We start from the raw sequence: 18,476 nt of genomic DNA, 5'->3' as shown, positions 1-18,476 counted from the left end.
CATGCACATGATGTAGAGCTGTGCTGTCATCACAACCATTACAGACCACCACAGACTTCCACGGACCATAACTCTAATTTCAATCAGCCAAAGATTGAGAGACGAATGAAATGGTGAGAAATAAGGACCAAGAGAAGAAACTGGTTCCTCCTAAACCAAGCTCATGAATTCACTTAATGCCTTAACAGCCAAAAGCTGGCATTGTTTTAATGAACATAATACAAGATTATTCTAAAAAAACCTGTTCTTGCTTAAATTACACTGCGAAGAACTGCATGAAGTCAGTGGGCGAGGCAGGAATGAGGGAATTAATTAAATCGTAGTTCAGAGAATGAGTCAATTCAGGTGCCTGGATTGTAGTGGTGGAGTGATGCTGCACAGTTCAGTATGTCAGATTCCTAATTTTGTGGGTGTTTTTGCGCCATTACCTGATTTGCATAATTCCTTTGGTGAATTTGTCACTAAAACAATGCAAATAGCACAAATAAACTGTACTATTTGTGGCCAAAATTAATTCTTAGTGAGTTTGCCCCAATCTGTTTGCTCTTTAAAAGTATATCTGCTGAGTTTCTTTATGAGGAACACATATGCAGCTGCGTCGTGGCAGAAAGGAGCTTTTATAGGTATAAAAGTGCTTTTGAAAGAACAAACAAATATTCTAACTCAAGAAACCAGTAAACAGACTGAAAAAAAAATCCCCTTAAGGATCTAACGGTACAGAGAAACCATGTTGAAGTCACAAGAGACTTTCAGAGATGAAAGCGCTTCTCTACTGAGATTTCTTCAAAAATACATATGCCATCTGTTTATATCAAACCTCTTCTACTTTAACCCAAAACAATCTCACTGTGCCACACTGCTGGAGCTGTCTCTGAGCTAGGAAAGAAAACCATACATTTTTTTCTCTACTTTAGCCAAAGAATGTCTCTGCTGCCACAGTTGTGGACCTGAGAGGACCATCTGGAAGTCTGGAACATTCCAGAATGATTGCCTGAGGAGAATGCAGACCTGCATTCCAATCTGAGGGAGGGAGCCGGGCCGGAGAGGGACCGTGCAGCGTTGGAAGTGGACTGAGCCAAGCTCGCCATGGAACTTCTCAAAGATTCTGAACACAGAGGCGCCTTTGTTCACTTATCCATGGAAAGCTGGCTTTGATAATGTGTGCATGTGTGCATTTGTGAAAGCTAATAACTTGTAGCTCTTGCCCATCTGGATAAAAAAAACTTTTGTGATATGAAATTAAAGTCAAGCATATGCATCTGTTTAAACCAATGGGTTCAGGTCCTATTGGTGCCGGGATGTAGGGTATTTAGGTCTGTCTCCATTCTTGCACAAAACGCCCATTTTTCAGAATTTAATCAATTCCCGATGCATAAAATCAAGTTCCGTCTAAGGCTGTCAAATTTAAATTAGAAATTCGAACATTCATCGAACTTAAAGCTGAAATATGTAACTTTGTCTGTGTTAAAATACTTTCTTCTATCCCAGCTTAAACACTGTCTCTGTGGCGCCAAGAAAATTCCTGTTTTGAGTGACCCGTTTAGACCCGCCCCAACAATGTTACTCACCAATGGTGTGAGTTGAGGACGGGACTATCTCTATGTTTGACCAACGGCAGGCGGGGGGCATATTCAGAAAGCTGTTTTGGTAACAATACTCATTTTTGCAATTCCATTCAGTGGTGCTAGGTTCACAGAAATTACGTACTTCAGCTGTAAGATAAAAACAACATTCAAATGCTAAAACTGTGCATTCGAATTTTTGATGTGTGCCAAGCACTGACGATGACTTCAGACCCTTGGTCCAGAGTCTGAGCCTCTTCACCACCAAGTTCAGCCTAAAACCATTACTATCTGGCAATATTAACATGCCGACATTATTAAGAAGCTTGAGTGCATCCTCTACACTGTTGTCTTAGTGTCCAGCCTAAAGCCCAAAATATACTTCAGTCAGACAGGACACGTGACGCGAATTTTGTGGTCAGCAGAGTGCTTGAGCACTGAACGAGCACAGCCCGATTCTGCACGTCTTTGAATGCGCCTGGAATTATTTGCAGTAATTAATGGGTCCACAAGGTGGCAACACTCACATTTGAGCTGTTGCGGTCACAAAGATGCCCTAGAAGAAGATGTAATCGCCACCGATAAACAACAGGAGATGAATGTGGAAACAACAACAGTGGGTGTGAACGTCAAGAGCTGTAAGGAGATCAGGAGATACTTGGATTTGTATAACTCGAGACCGAAGTATATAAAGACATATTTATGTCTACACTCCTGAGGAGAAAAAGTCCAGTATATCACAGCAGTCATAGTGCGTAGCTTAAAGACACTGAGGTAGACTGGGAACATGGAAGATTTCATGCGTGCACTGCACACACTCACATGTGGTATTCTGAGCATCTGAAGATTTTAACATCCCCACTCTCGTGAATCACTGGCTTTCTCAATTATGTGTGCTATTTTCAAGATTTATGCCTCAAAGCTAAAATATCATACTGGCTTTGAAGGTTGAATTTTACACAGTTATGTTACATTGAATAATTCATGAATGAAAGCTCTCCATTCCAGCACATGCCCACCCAACTCCAGCTTATCTGGCCACACACACTCACACATACACCCTAAACAATGGAAACACAAACCTCTATACATTCGACACACCCATTCCATATTCATTCCATGTTCATCCCAACCAAACACTCCAGCATATTCTCATATGCCACGCTATTTGTATTTTATGAAATATTTCACATCATGTCCATGCACACTTCACAAAAAAATACTCCTTGAAGGAGTTGTGTTGGCCTGAAAACTCTCAACCCAAAAATCCATGCATTTTTATCCATCTACAAACAGTGAATAAAAAACTACCGTTCCAGCTCACTGCAAAGCAAAGGCAAAGATTCTGCCAAGCTTAAAATTAAGTCAAGCAGTACGTCGCATCTTTCAAAAATGTAAAAATATGCAAACACCAGTGGAGGCCGTGACCTAAATATCTTTACAGCAGTGTTGTGTAAATTCTCGTCAAAGGTGCCGAAGTTGCAGCCAACTGGAACCTCGGTTTCTGACTCATTTTTTAAGGAGCTACTGAGGAATAATTTCTTGTAAACTGTGAGGTTTCTTTTTTAAACATGAGATTAGCTAACTGATGGTGCCCAGCTGCTCACACATTGTTTAGTTTGGAATCTGAAATATCCGGATCTTTGCAAACAATCTGCCAAAATGATCCTATCGGCCCCAAATATGCCCTAAATCGTGTGTGTTTGCAAAAGACAAGAGTCGAATAACAGGATAAAACAGAGAATGGCATGTCTCAACCACAACTAATTGCTCATGAGAGAGAATCATTAGTGAACAGCTCTAATACGGCCTCTTATGACAAATTTTTATTTTAGGATAGAGATGTCAAAAGTATCAGTACTTTGGTACCAAGTCTATATTAAAATAAAAAAAGATGTCATGATACAAATTTTTATGCAGTATAGGCAGTACCGAGCACTGACTCAATTCGATACATGGCCGTGCAATGTCTGACACAAGACTGCTTTCAAATGCTCACACACAAATTGTATATATATATCTGGGAAAAAATGAATGTAGAGTTCATCTAATTAAAATCGTGATAGGTCTTACTGTGGCTATTAAACAGCAAAACAAATACAGTTTGATTAAATAAACTGTCAGCATGTGTTGTCACTATGCACTTTACAATGAATGTGTGAAGCCGCTCATATGCTATAAAGTCACCACATTAAGAACATAATGCACGCTGTGCATGTTATAATAGATGACAGAACAGAGCACTTTTTCACTGTGAAACACATAGTGCCAGCAGACTTTATATAATTAAAAAGAAGCATTTTGCACTGTTATAATCACACTGGGCCATTTAACCCTTTAAGCTCGAATGGGCCTGCGAGATAAAAATAATTGTCAAAATATTAATAACTACAGTCCATGTTTGACCTACATAAAATAGGTATCTTTTAAAGCTTACTTGACAATGCATGTAGGTATTATGACCAAAAATGAACATGTGCTTTGAAATTTGCAGACAAATCAGAATTGTTCTGTTTTGATCATTTATTAATAATTTGCACTGCACATTTTATTGTAATCAGTAAAAACATCAAACTCATCAAATAGCCATGAGTCAAATGTCATTGGAAAGCTCTCAAACAGTAGAATACAACCAGCCTATTTGTTTTACTCACAGACAAAAATACAGCGAGTAATAGCTAAGTATACAGTATGTCTTTGACATTTATGTTCCATGTGAACAGGGTGTTGCTCATATGCCATGTTTCTGTTTATTACTTCACGAAAAATAAACAGAACATGAAATATCACATACCATTACTTAGAGGAGGCAATTATCTTTCAACGAGCCCACACACACAATGTAATCGGATACATAGATCATCAGATACAGTAATTGACAAGAAGCACAATGTGCACAGTGCACACAGCATCTGGCTATCTGGTATCTTGCAGTTTGGCTGAAAACACATTAGCTTTCCTGGATCAAATGACGTAATTGGAAATGATGTAGCATCATGGAACGCTAAACCAATCGGATTGGGTTCAGATCGGTGTAAAAAGTCATCCATATTTAGGCAACGACACATGTGATTGGTGACTGTTACATGGCCACCAGGAGATGGTGGCAAAAACTTGTGTTTTATGAATTTATTTGATAAGACACCATTTTGATTCTGAAGTTGAATTTAAATTCAAAACATGGAATTCAGAAAAAATACAAATGGAAAACACAAGATTTGGGGAAAAATAATACATTTTATAGGGCCATACTTTAAAAACTTGAAGCAATGTTTACTTAATTCAAAAACACTTGAAGGGAACAGTTGTTGAAGCTGGTTTAATTTATTAATTACAACTATATTTAACTTTTTATTTAGGCTAAAAAAAGTGTGTTCAATAGAATATTATGGTGGACCTGTCATGTCCATTGCAATGAAACAACTTTATCAATAAATAACTAATTATTAAAAATACTATTTTATCTATTCAACATAGTTTTTAAATCAAGCAAAAATTAGGCTTCTAACTTTGCAGTTGAACTGTTGTACTTTGATTCTTTAGTAAACCCCTCCTTCACGTATTTGTGAATTTAGCCTTCCACTGGATTCTTGTAACCTTTTTGGCGACTATATATTAGATATAAATGCACAGTTGATAAAGATGCTATTTAATAATCCCTGAGGTAATCTACTGATGCGATTGGTATTTTCTTAATCTAAAAAATTAAAAGATAATTTTTTAGCATTCTGACATTAGTTTCATGTATAAGAAAGAAAAAAAAACAGTTTTTTGAGAACCACCTTTAAAAAAATTGAATCGAAAGAGGCGTGACCAAACACATCACAGTAATGAAAATTGGTGGAGAAACAGTTCTGAACAGTTCTGAAAATAATGTCACGATGCAAAAAATGTTAAATGACAATTTCTCGACACTTTGTGAGATTACTAATTTTGCAAACACATTTAGAAAGGATAGTATGCAAATTGGAATGTATACTAAAACCTTTATCTGCTATCATAATGGGCAAAACCCATTGGTGTTGAACCCATCAGTGTAAGTTTACAAGACACCATCTGATTCCACTTCCAAAGAAGTTGTCATTGATTATTGTGAAGGACAGAAAGAGGTTTTCTTCAACTTCTGTTCACTATCTGTCACTCTCTTGGTCTCTTTTTATCCTATTTTCTAGCAGCATTCCAAAACATTCCAAACATTCCAAAGGGACAAAGGAACCTTCTGACAGATAGACAGACTCACAGAATGCTGTATACAAAAAAGAAACTGACAGTGTGAAATAGTGAGAGAGGTTTAAAAGTCCTCTCCTCATACTGGAGTCAGTTAGTCTCTGCCTGCTGCAGCAGTTGTCACAGCACTCTACCTCCTCTCTATCCATCTCTTTCCAAGTGCCCAAGGGTCGGCAAGGGTCAGCTAAAACCAGAACACACCCTCAGCCAGAGCTGTTCCCACACAATCACAAATACACATGGCACATTGCTCAAACACACACACACACACACACACACTTCCATACGGCCACACATATGTACACAACAACACATGCACACACTAAAATCACCGCAGTTTTCAACACTCAGCTGTACCTGCAATTAGAAACATTCCTGCATGACTAATTCAATATTGTCAATCTAGATTTAAGCAAGAGAGCTTTACACAGCACACAAACATGATATCTTTGACATCAGAGCTAAAAGATGGAAAGCAATCCTTACTTTGTATATCTTTGCGGTCCATTGTTAACAGACTCAAAGTCAAGGACAACTTTGGAAAACCTCTTAAGGGTTAATGATTATTGGCATTCTTTGCCTGACTCAAAAGATAAGAGTAAAAAGGTGTGTTGTTGCACAGGGGTCACTGTTCAATGGCCCCACTACTTTGGTATTCGTTTGCAGTTTACAGTTTGAGAAGTGAAAGCTTACAGTAAGACAACTGCTACGGGCTGGAACACTGAACCGTCCCTTTTCAAAACTGACTAATTCGTATACAGTTGTTGTCACCTGACTTGATTTTGCTTTCTTCAGGGTAAGGTTGTATAAGAGTTTTGCACTGAAAGCATGACATGAACGATGGAGTCAAGGGGGCACAATAAACACACAGAGAAATTTTAATTTTCTGAGCACTGCATTACAGCTGGTTGTGAATTGGATCATAAATCCCTGAAACATGCACTGTAAAAAATACGGTAACCGCGTTTCATGCTATAAGGGATGTAATTTTGATGCCTGTATATTTTATGGTATATTACCATTGCTTATATTACGTATTAAATGATAAACTTGATATATTAACCTTCTGAAACTGTAAAAATGTGCTTTTCACTTTATAATGTATTGTTAATCACCGTAGTAATTACAGAAGGGCACATGATGACATGAAGTTCTTCAATAGTGGCCATTCCAGGAGCAATAACCAATAAACATGTAGAGACAATGCTTAGTTGCACTCACACATACACTTAACACCATCAGGGTAATATATGTGAATTTTTTTTTTTACCAACATTTTACCATAAAACTACATGTATTGTCCTTTTTTATTTTTATTTTTTTATCCAATTTTCCCCACTATTTTGGAATGCCCATTTCCCACTACTTACTAGGTCCTCATGGTGGCGCAGTTACTCACCTCAATCTGGGTGGCAGAGGACAAGTCTCAGTTGCCTCCGCTTCTGAGACAGTCAATCCACGCATCTTATCACGTGGCTCGTTGTGCATGGCACCGTGGAGATACACAGCATGTGGAGGCTCATGCTACTCTCCGCGATCCACGCACAACTTACCACGTGCCCCATTGAGAGCAAGAACCACTTAATCGTGACCACGAGGAGGTTACTCCATGTGACTCTACTCTCCCTTGCAACCGGGCCAATTTGGTTGCTTAGGAGACCTGGCTGGAGTCACTCAGCACACCCTGGATTCGAACTCGTAACTCCAGGGGTGGTAGTCAGCGTCAATACTCGCTAAGCTACCCAGGCCTCCATGTACTGTCTTTTTAAATATATTAACTTTTTACCGTATATTTTAAGGTAACTACCCATAAAGCAATTAACGTTTTTTTTTACTGTAGCATTTTTACAGTCTTTTACCGTTAAAATTACAGACATTTTTTTACAGTGTGGATTCAAGTCATGAGGATTTCCAGTTGTATATAAAAGGAAACAGACATGCAAAATGAAGCAAAGAAATAAATGTATGAATGAGAGGAAGATCTCAGTGGATATGTGTAGGCCTGGATGAAATCTGCACACACAGAATTCTGCAGTAGGTGCTGATGATTATCAGTAGAATTAGAACACTCATCATTTACAAAGTTCAACATAGCTACTGCTATTTTATGATGTTATTCATTTTCATTAATTTGGAAAATAGGACTTTTCCAGGCCTGAAATTCACAAATTTAAAGTTCCCAATATTTCCAGGTTTTCCATACAGCTGCTGGACAGGGTGCGAATTTATTTCTCAAATAGTTTTGCGATCCCTCACAACATTTTGCATTCCACCACAAATAAGCTTTGTATTCCCTTGCCATAAGTTGTGCGTTCCTTCAAAATACCTTTATCCATCCCTTACAAAATTCAATGATGGTTTTCCTACAACAAATATACACTCACTGAGCACTTTATTAGAAACACCTGTACTCCTAATAATTCATGCGATTATCTAATTAGCCAATCGTGTGGCAGCAGTGCAATGCATAAAATCATGCAGGTATGGGTCAGGAGCTTCAGATATTGTTCACATCAACCATCAGAATGGGTAAAAAATTTGATCTAGGTGAATTAGATTGTGATTGCTGGTGCCAGATGGGCTGGTTTCAGTATTTCTGTAACTGCTAATCTCCTGGGATTTTCACGCACAACAGTCTCTAGAGATTACTCAGAATGGTGCCAAAAACAAAAAACATCCAGTGAGCGGCAGTTCTGCAGACGGAAACACCTTGTTGATGAGACAAGTCAACTGAGAATGGCCAGACTATTTCGAGCTGACAGAAAGGCTACAGTAACTCAGATAACCACTCTGTACAATTGTGGTGAGAAGAATAGCATCTCAGAATGCACAAAACGTCGAACCTTGAGGCAGATGGGCTACAACAGCAGAAAACCACATCGGGCACTTTATTAGGACCATGGTGTTCCTAACAATGTGCTCAGTGAGTGTAGATCAACTATGGTATTTGTAGTAAAACCATAACCACAACACTTACCATGGTTTTACTACATTAACCATATTATTTATTTTGCCATTATCAAAATCATAGTGATAATAAAGGGCAAACAAAACTATTGTTATAAAATCAAATCAATAATCATTCTGCAAAAAAAAAAAAAAAAAAAAAAATCATGGTTACTAGAGTTTTACTATAGTAACACTATGGTTGTGGTATAATATGTTTTTTTAAAACCATGATTTCCACCCAAAAAACCATGCCTTACTAAAATTAGACATGGTTTCACTATAGTAAATCTGCAGTGGTAAGAATCATGATTTTTAAAACATATACCACAAATTAACCATGGTGTTACTAAAGTAAAACTAACCATGTTGATGTTCAAATATCATGTGGGCCAATATGACTCAATGAATACATTCTTTTTTATCTCCACTTAGTTTACAGGGACTGAAAGAAACAGCTGATGCAACAGTATAAAGTAAAGGAAATAGACAGATAAGGAAAGAGTATCAGAGAATGTGTTAAGAACAGGTCAATCTTTGAAAGTTGAATATGGGGGCTGCATGAGGAAGAAAAAGCATTTGAGAATTCTAAACAGTTCAATTTTGCATTCCGAAATTGTAACAAACTCATTAGGCAATGTCATTATAACAAAGTGAGAAGCATCTCCCAGGAGCTGAGGTTGTACTGAAAGGATATTTCCTCAGTATTGTAATAATGTGATAAGAAAACAATTGAGAAAATACACTTCACACTCGATTCCACAGAGTCATATCAGCAGGTCTTTCATGCGAATAAGACTAATTTCAAGGTCTTGTGTTCTCATTGGCTGAGATCCTGACAGTGGCCAGACAGACCCCATAAATCCCACAGTAAATTCAGTGTATGAAACACATGACTAAGCCAACTGACTTTCAGGAGAGCTTGCATGATGTACGCAAACATGCTTTGAATGAAGATGCAGGGTGTGAGAAGAAATCTTATCTAGTCTAAGAAGGATGCAGTATCCATATCATTCATTCATCCAAGATTAGAACAAAAACTGATATGGAAACCTGAATGGAGTACAATTGAGTGCTTCATTTCACACGCCTTACCCTGACCTATCAACGAGTTATGTTTCCACATAAAAAGGGCAACTTGAAGACATGATACATCAATATGGCATCTGGCACTTGTCCCAGAATTTAGTCAGTACATAAGAGAGAGTCTCTATTGTTTTTACTGTATCAAGTGCTAAAAAAGCAGCTGATTTCTAGGACAAGGAAAAAGTGCATGCAGGAAATATTTTGTTGCTCTTGAATAATACATCACAAAACACAAAGCAAAGCAGGTGTATCAAAGCATGTGTGTGTGTGAGCAGAAAGAGAAAGGTGAATGAAAGGGACATGAAAGGGAGAAGGAGCCTAGGCTCCTTCATAGGGATGTCACATATAATGAACCCCTGTTATTGCCGATCTCACTGAAATGGAGCAAAGTCAATGCACAGAGGCAGGACAAAGGGAGAAAGGATGATTCAAGTCATAAGGGCCCATAAGGGGTGCTTCCCTTTACACACTACTCATTAGAAAGGGCCAATAGCTTCATAAGAATCTCTGATACCGCCTCACAAACATAAAGACCCTATGAAATCTTTTGATGAGATGCAGCTTTCTGTCCTGTGTTGATATATTTGCTATTAAAGGCATATGGGAGAGGCACATCTCATCACATTTTTTAAATAACCAATAGGCTTTATTCACGTCACATCCATTAACCATTTTTTAAAACTTGCTAGTCAGTTGCAGGTGGTATGAGGTGGAAAGGCATTCTCAAAGTAGAGAGCATTTGAATGAACAAAAATCTGTGTAGTGCAACATGAATCATCACAATTTTTTGGTCCATTTTCCCGGAAGAAAAACCCCCCAAAAAATTTAAAATACATATGGCATATCTGCTAAAAGTTAATTTATATCTACTTTTAAAGGGGTCATGAGGAATCAAATGTTCTTTGATATTTTTACATATTCTCATATACTCAGACATTTTACTATAAAAACATACTGTAAATTTCAGAACTCAAAACTTAATCCCCAATGCAATAAAAGCATTTATTGAAACAAAGCTGCAAAAATGCCTCATTCTCTACTTCCATAACTTCCCTGCATCACTAGGGAGCACATGCTGTAAATTCATGACAGCCTCTACAGCAACAATATCAACGCCTACTTTTACATCATCGCACCCTTGGACCCGCCCACTGGTGCTTCAGTTCGTAAACAGAGAGAGAGCAGGACAAACAGGTCTAGTGTGGCCTACTAACTATTCCTGAACACCAAAGGGGACTCATCTGGACTATTTTGAATTATTTTTGTATATAAACATGCACTAGACAGACAATTTTGACCGCTGTCACGTATCTCGCGCTGCTTTTAAAAGATGTGGTGTCAAGTTACAACACTGAAAAAAGGAGACCCCATTCTGTTTCATTCAGCTACGTTCTGTCTTGCTGTTCTTGTGCCTCCCTGCTATATTTGTTATTGTTGGTGTTTGTAAACATGCACTAGATGGATGTCTTTGATCATTTTGATGCATTTTCTGAGATGTGCGCATCAGTGCAGGATAATACTATATGTGTGTGCGTCATGTAGATGTGTCTTCAGAGACAGGGTGGAAAATGATCAAATATCACAAAATTATGACTTTATTGGTGCAAAAAAACTTTCCAAACATCATCAGTGGACCTCAGGGAAGATAGTGAAATATATATATATATATATATATATATATATATATATATATATATATATATATATATATATATATATATAAACATAAAAAAAAAAAAAAAAAAAAAGAGTATGTCATGACCCCTTTAAGAATCCACTTGCATATACAATACATTGCTTTAAAGCTGTACCACAAGGTACACAACTTCAATTTTGAAGTTGGGGTCAATATGGGGTCTTTAATGGTCTTGTAGAAGGACTGTAACGAGGGGCAATTGGTCATGCATTTTATTCTGTACCTCCTATTCTCATTTTCTGTGTCTCTCTGTGCGTGTGTGTGCGTGTGTGTATGTGTGTTGATGCATTTGACATGTGCCATGCACATGTCTTCTCTCTTGGCATTTGAAGACATGAAAGGAAACGTTTGTTTGCCTTTCACTGTTTGTTCTGGTACCAAACAAACTCGAGCTGATTTTCGCCAGGATGTAAGTTTTGTGTCTTGGCCCAAATAAACAAGAGGTCATGGTTTTTGCTCCTCACAGAATGACATGAATCCTAGGTAGCAACAGAATGTCAAAACAAGCACATAGCCATTTACTTGGATGTCGTCATTATATGTTCCCACTAGGATTGCCACGGAGTACGGTATTACTGGTTTTACTCGGTACAAGGGACAACACCGGTGTGAAATTTTATACTGGGTAAAATTGGGAAACATTATGAATGGAACTTCCAATATCAATACAATAGCCTAATGAATAGAATGGCCTTAAATAAAGAATAATTGCCTAATGAAGAGTTTGCGACCCATGATAAATTAACCTAAATAACACACTGAAAGCCTGATGTTCCGTGCCATTATATCAAATTACACAGGCAGCAAAGTATGCACACTGACAGAAGACGTTTAATTGCAGGTAGCGAATATAATTTGCATGGTGTGTAACTGTAAGACACCACAGATTTGGAATGACACAAGAAATGCTGTTAGACACACAGACACGTGCTTGAAGAAACACACTTTATTATATTTTTAAGAACAGATGACAGAAAAGTCATCTATGTGCATGTCTGATGCGCTGTTTGTTCGGAGACGTGCAGACTCGTGGAACATGCGTATGTAAAATGTCCTCACGCTTTCTTTAAGTCTTCTTTTTTTTACCACTTCATTATTTTAATTGCTTTTAAGTTTTGTTTGAAGTGCAATTTGAATTTAGAAATGTCTTTGGTTTAAGTTTTTTGTTTTTTAAATAAATGAATTAAATTTTCAATGCAAAATCACTAAAGCAAGATTATTCACCGATCCCTCAGCCGGGGGGTTGACGGTGTAATTGGATATTGTGATTTTTTGTTTTGTTTTTATACAAATATAAAACATATTTCTTGCATATCGCCCAGCCCTAGGAGGGAACAAAACGATTTTATTCACACACATTCAAATTCATTACCCTTCCGAAGCAGCTGAACTGGGTTCTGGGATGAAAGGTAATAAAACACCAACATTAAACCCGCAACAACCCACAATAAGTGATGTATTTGCCCGGACAACAAAATACCCGACTGGTAGCCCGGATGAAATAGTTTCATTTGAATTTTTTGTTCAAATAAATAAAGAATAAAGTTCAAAGTTTGAAATCAAGCTGCCTTGCGTTATTGTGTAGGCTATTGCTTAACGAAAATTACCCCATAAGTACCACTTAGCGTCCAACCAGCGGTAATACCAGTGTTAGCTGGTTTGAACACGAACACTGCACCGATGTGAAAATTATGATATCGTGGCAAGTCTAGTTCCCACTCTGGAGGTTGATGATACTTACATCCGGGGAAGCCAGAAGTGTGTGTTTGTGAAGTTTACTGCACCTGGCTCCCCATTTACCTATCTATGCATCCAATACACAATCAATAAATACACTCAAACTAGTGGTCACACTATATGGATTTTTCAATTGCCAAGCCCAATAATAAAATCTAGAGAGCGGACTGGCCAATGGTCAATATTTAGCCAATAAAGGATAATACAATATAATGATGGCAAGTCAAATGTATTCATTGCATATACATTGACTGAAATGAATTTTTTTTAATAGCATGTATATGAAAGTCACTAAAAATATTTGGAAACAAAAACCGTGCATTATCCATTGACTAGGTTGTTTGTGTATTTTGGAACTGACACAAGGGAGATTTAAAGAAATATTCCAGGTTCAATACAAGTCAAGCTCAATTGACAGCATTTGTGGCATAATGTTGATTACCACAAAAAATTAATTTTCACTAGTCCCTCCTTTTCTTTAAAAAAATCAAAAATCGAGGTTACAGTGAGGCACTTGCAATGGAAATGAACGGGGCCAATTTTTGAGAAGGATATATCTGCAGGCAGATCTCCAAAAAGGGACGGGAGCTCCAAACCTCCATTAAAGATATAGGGAGCCCCTTACCTAACCCTTTCCCTAACCTTAACTGTGAGTGGAAGTGTCACCCCCTTTTGGAGTTGGCGCACCCCCTTTTGGAGTAACCATGCCCCCTTCCAGAGAAACTCCACCTTCTTTGGAGATCCCGCCCCCCTTTTGGAGATCTCCGGCCTGCAGCTATACATATTTAGAATTTCTGGAGGGTTTAAAGGAGGAAATATGAAGCATATGATTCTATAAAAGCACAAATATTAATGCTTCTGTTAAAACTTGTGCATTACTTGAGCTGCAAAGTTGTTTTAATTGTCATTTTTGCAGGATTACAGGGTCTACGGTATTACATCTTCAGAGCAATGAAGTTGTAAAATTGGATATAACTTTACACAAGTGATTTTATCACACTTAAATCAAGTTAACATGCATATTGTTTACATTTTGTGGCTATATTTTAAAGATTTACAGATTTGCCCCATTCACTTTCACTGTAACCCAGATTCTTTTTACTTTTTAAAAAAAATTATTTTAAGAAAAGAAGGGACAAGACAAAATTAATTTTTGTGGTATTCAACATTATGCCACAAATGCTGTTGACTTAGTTTAACTTGTTTTGAACCCAGAATATCCCTTTAACGCTTGTGTTACGTGGTCAAGTGGGAACGTCTTAAAACATCTCAAAATAGCCAAATATCATCCAAGTTATTGGTCTGACCAATATCACTACTTAAAACCATAGACAGTTGCCTATTCAATCATTCATTCATTCATCCATAGAATTTCTCTGAATTTTGAAATTGGACTCACCCCCCACAAATTGTATACCTCCGGCCACCCGTCCGATGGTGCGAGAGATGAGATTCGTAACACAGCAGCCCATCAGTGCTGTAAGTGCCACAAGGAGCAGGAGCCCGCAGCCTGTCCCTGTCACCACTGTGCAGATCCTCCACTCCAGACTCGGGATGCCCTGGAAGGAGGCATAGCGCCCACACTGCTCCAACATCACCGTCCCACCACGTACTTCATCCCTTACTGGGTACGAACAACGGCGGAATGTTCCAAATGACACTGGCTTACCCATCTGTGACCCAAGCAGCCAGTATGGCATGAAAAAGCCGATGCAGGATGCGGCCGCACAAAGGAAGGACAACAGCGCCCACACCACACCAGGACAGGTAAGACTGGATGCCATGTTGAGTTTGCCCTTCTGCACAACAGCTCAAGCTTGTATATAGATGCAACAGACACTGATTTCAGGTTATGTGTTCTGCATAGAGAACTCCTAAGCCCACCAACCAAGATCCTCCCAATGTCTTCCTGACAGGTTACACCTGAGGAAATAGTAAAAAAGTGTGGGAACGTCAGTAAAACTTTGGGACATCTGTCTCCAGCCATAAATCTGAGGTGACAAGCTCCACAGGTTGCATTTAAATTATTTACAACTAAAATAAATGTCAGAGTTCACTTTCTCGTGTAAAGGAGAACGTTAACAAATTTCATTCTTTAAATGTCTCTAGTGGAACAAACTTTAAGAAAATCCAACTAGGTGTAAATTAAAATTTAGGAATAATTCACCCAAAAATGAAACTCTTCCTCATATTGTTCCAAACCAGCATGACTTTCTTTCATGTAACACATAAGGAAATGTGCATCAGAATGTAAGCGTCAGCCTGCATTCACTTTCATTTGTATGCTAAAAAAAAAAAAGATGCAATTAAAGTAAATGGGTGACTGACATTATCAATTTGCTGCACATCTCCTTTTGTGTTCTACATCATAAGCAAAGTCATACAGGTTTGGAACAACATGAGGGTGAGTAAATAATTACAGAATATATTATTATTATTATTATTATTAGGATGTTTTTGGGTTAATGACACATTCAACATCACAAGATATTTCTTCAATCTCGTTAATTCGTGAATAAAATTATATTGTGCTAATTGTGCAAACCAACCTCTGTCTCCCTTATGATTCTGGTGCAAGTTTCAAACATTCACAGCGGTTGTCACCTGTTTGTCACTTAGCTTAAGATTTTGTTTTGGGATTTAAATAGAGTTAAGAGTAGGTTGTGGTATTTTAACACCATATACATACATAACATAAAGGCAAACAGACTGTCATTAAACCAGAGTCCAAAAGTACGACAGAAAACTGTCACGTAAAGCACGCCAGAGATATCTTACATGTTTGTCACTATCGGTCTCCAATTCCACTTGATTTCAGTTTAAAAAAAAGTTAATAAAAAAGACGGTGAAATGTAGCGTATTTATCCGTTTGCTTCTATCTGTTCATGAGTCGAGTTTCTCTGAAGTAACTCGGTGCGCGCTTCTCCGCTGCGTCTATTTGCCTTCCCCGAGCACATACACGCTTATCCGTCTCTCTGCCCGAGACCAAACCGAGAGCGTGTGTATGTGAGAAAGCGCAACCAATATGGAGCTATATATGTGCCAAAATTATGTGCGCGCAAGATGATATTTGGAGAGCGCAATTTGATTTTTAAATCGCGCAAAAAAGTACTTTTGCACGCGCAAGATTATATTTTGAGCGCACAAAAATGTTTTGCGTGCACAAGATGATATTTTGAGCGCACAAAAAAGTATTTTGTACGCACTTGAACTCAGTTTTGTAAAGCAATGTATCTTCTTGCAAAGATGAATATTTTTTTTTTGCGTGTGCAAGCTCTCACTCGTTCTCTCTCCACTTATGCCCTCTGCATGCGCTCGGAACTTAAGACTGCTCTTTTGATTTTCCAACAGTATTTCAACAAGTCCCAGCTCCTACGTCAGGATTGGCTATTAGAAGCTGCTTACAAGTGCTCTGCGGTTGGACAGCTGAGGTAGCTACAGCAAACATTAACATCTCAGTGTAAATGTTGCAGAAGAGCCAACAGGCACAATGCTCCAAGTTCAGAACCCACTTTATGTATTGTATGCAGTTATCATTATAAAAGATATTTACCCCATGGATTAATTATTATAGACATACGTAAGGTTTAACTTACTTTATACCACGGGTCCGTTGAATGCTTGATTCTGATTGGCTGACGGATGTTCTAATGTGTGCAATTATTTTTCAAGGAAACGCATGGCTATGAAGTAGTTCCAGGTCTTGACTGCATAACGGTTCCATATTACTTCGCCAAATTATTTCAGTTATTTCAAAGAGCCGTACAGGCTACCACAACAAAATAACCAATTAAAACAAAGACGTTGGTTAAGTACATCGGATAAGAATGACAAACAATATCTATAATATCCTTGGGTTAATACCCAAGCGTCCTTGGGTTCCCTCTATTTCTCTCTCTCTCTTTTCGCTCTCGCCTCACACATACACACACACACACACACACACACCCACACACACACTACCACAGCAAAATAACCATATAAACAAAGACATTGGTAAATCGGTTAAGAATGTCAAATAATGTCTATAATATCCTACATTTATGTCAATTTCGGTTGAAAAGATCCCTCGTCTCCCCCACACTTACACACGCTCACACACATACATATGCACACGCATACATGCACGCGCACGTGCGCGCGCGCGCACACACACACACATTTTACAAACAAATAGACCCAACTTGATCAATAAAACAGTCTCTATTATCCTAAATAACTTTTAATATGTGAAACTTTTTATGTTTCAATGCATTTTTTGTGCTCTCAAAAAATCATATTGTGTGCTCAAAATATAATTTTGTGCGCGCAGAGTTGTGGCACACATATAACTCCATACCACCCAGAGCCATCAATCTTGGGATCCTCCGCCCAGGGGCTGGGCTGGTTTTTTGCTTGCAAGTCTTCTGCATTTCCCAAGACGGCGCAAGACTCCGTCTGGGTGAGGACCTTAAAGAGAAATTAAAGTCAAAATATTGTTTTGTCATTGGCATTCTAAATCTCATCAGCAGCTCTTCACAATATGACCGTTTTAGATGATTTTTGAGAATATGTGAAAATAATATGTGATTTATTTAGAATATTCTTTTTATTTTTTAAGAATATGTGATATAATTTGAAAGCATATCAACTGAGGTTTTAAGAAACATCAGCATGTTTTAAGATACAACTTTAATAATTAGAACTAAAATTTAGAAACCAAGAATTTTCATATTAAACAAAGGAATTATCATATAATTTAATGACTACTATAAAATATTTCAAACATTGTTTCAGTCAGCCAGAACCAAAGAATCAAAGCATAACAAATATTCCTCAATGTAAGTGTCAAATATAATCTTACCTGAACAATTTCAGAAGCTTGTCTCACCTATCTGTCTACACTGTTGATTTGGTTACTTATCTTTTTTTTTTCTTCTTCTTCTTTTTCTAAAATAGATATGCCACAAACATCACCATTACCATTGATCTAAATTTAATATAATGGTCAGACAAAATTGTATTTTATTTTTAAATAAAATGTAGTTATTTCTAAAAGTGCGGGGGACATGCATAGGCAATAAATACACACAATTTCACAAATTAACAATAAATATTGACCATAAATTCAGAAATGTGTTTTATGTAGACACTGTGGTAGATACGGTAGAAATCAGTAAAAACATGTCGAAAAAATCAACAAAAGAAATTTAAAATGGAATATTAAAGTCATTTTACATCAT

The 18,476-nt window shown here is 37.7% G+C and overlaps 1 protein-coding gene across 2 annotated transcripts in view; it reads right to left on the bottom strand.

Annotated features, from left to right (window-relative positions):
- LOC127434006 (LHFPL tetraspan subfamily member 6 protein-like) overlaps positions 1 to 16,222 on the bottom strand; it is a 53,233-nt gene extending 37,011 nt beyond the window's left edge. Inside the window, exons 1-2 of one of the 2 annotated variants that reach the window (XM_051686423.1) lie at positions 16,033 to 16,222; positions 14,654 to 15,177 (exon numbers count right to left, since the gene is read on the bottom strand). In XM_051686423.1, coding sequence (XP_051542383.1) covers positions 14,654 to 15,038 — 385 coding nt within the window. In that variant the 5' untranslated portion in view covers positions 15,039 to 15,177; positions 16,033 to 16,222. The other variant, XM_051686424.1, reaches the window with a different exon arrangement.
- Between the last annotated feature and the right edge of the window lie 2,254 nt (positions 16,223 to 18,476).

This window comes from Myxocyprinus asiaticus, chromosome 43 (genome assembly GCF_019703515.2).
Source record: "Myxocyprinus asiaticus isolate MX2 ecotype Aquarium Trade chromosome 43, UBuf_Myxa_2, whole genome shotgun sequence".
Classification (NCBI taxonomy): Eukaryota; Metazoa; Chordata; class Actinopteri; order Cypriniformes; family Catostomidae; genus Myxocyprinus; species Myxocyprinus asiaticus.
The sequence above is the reverse complement of the archived record's forward strand: the minus strand, read 5'-3'. Positions and strand labels throughout refer to the sequence as shown.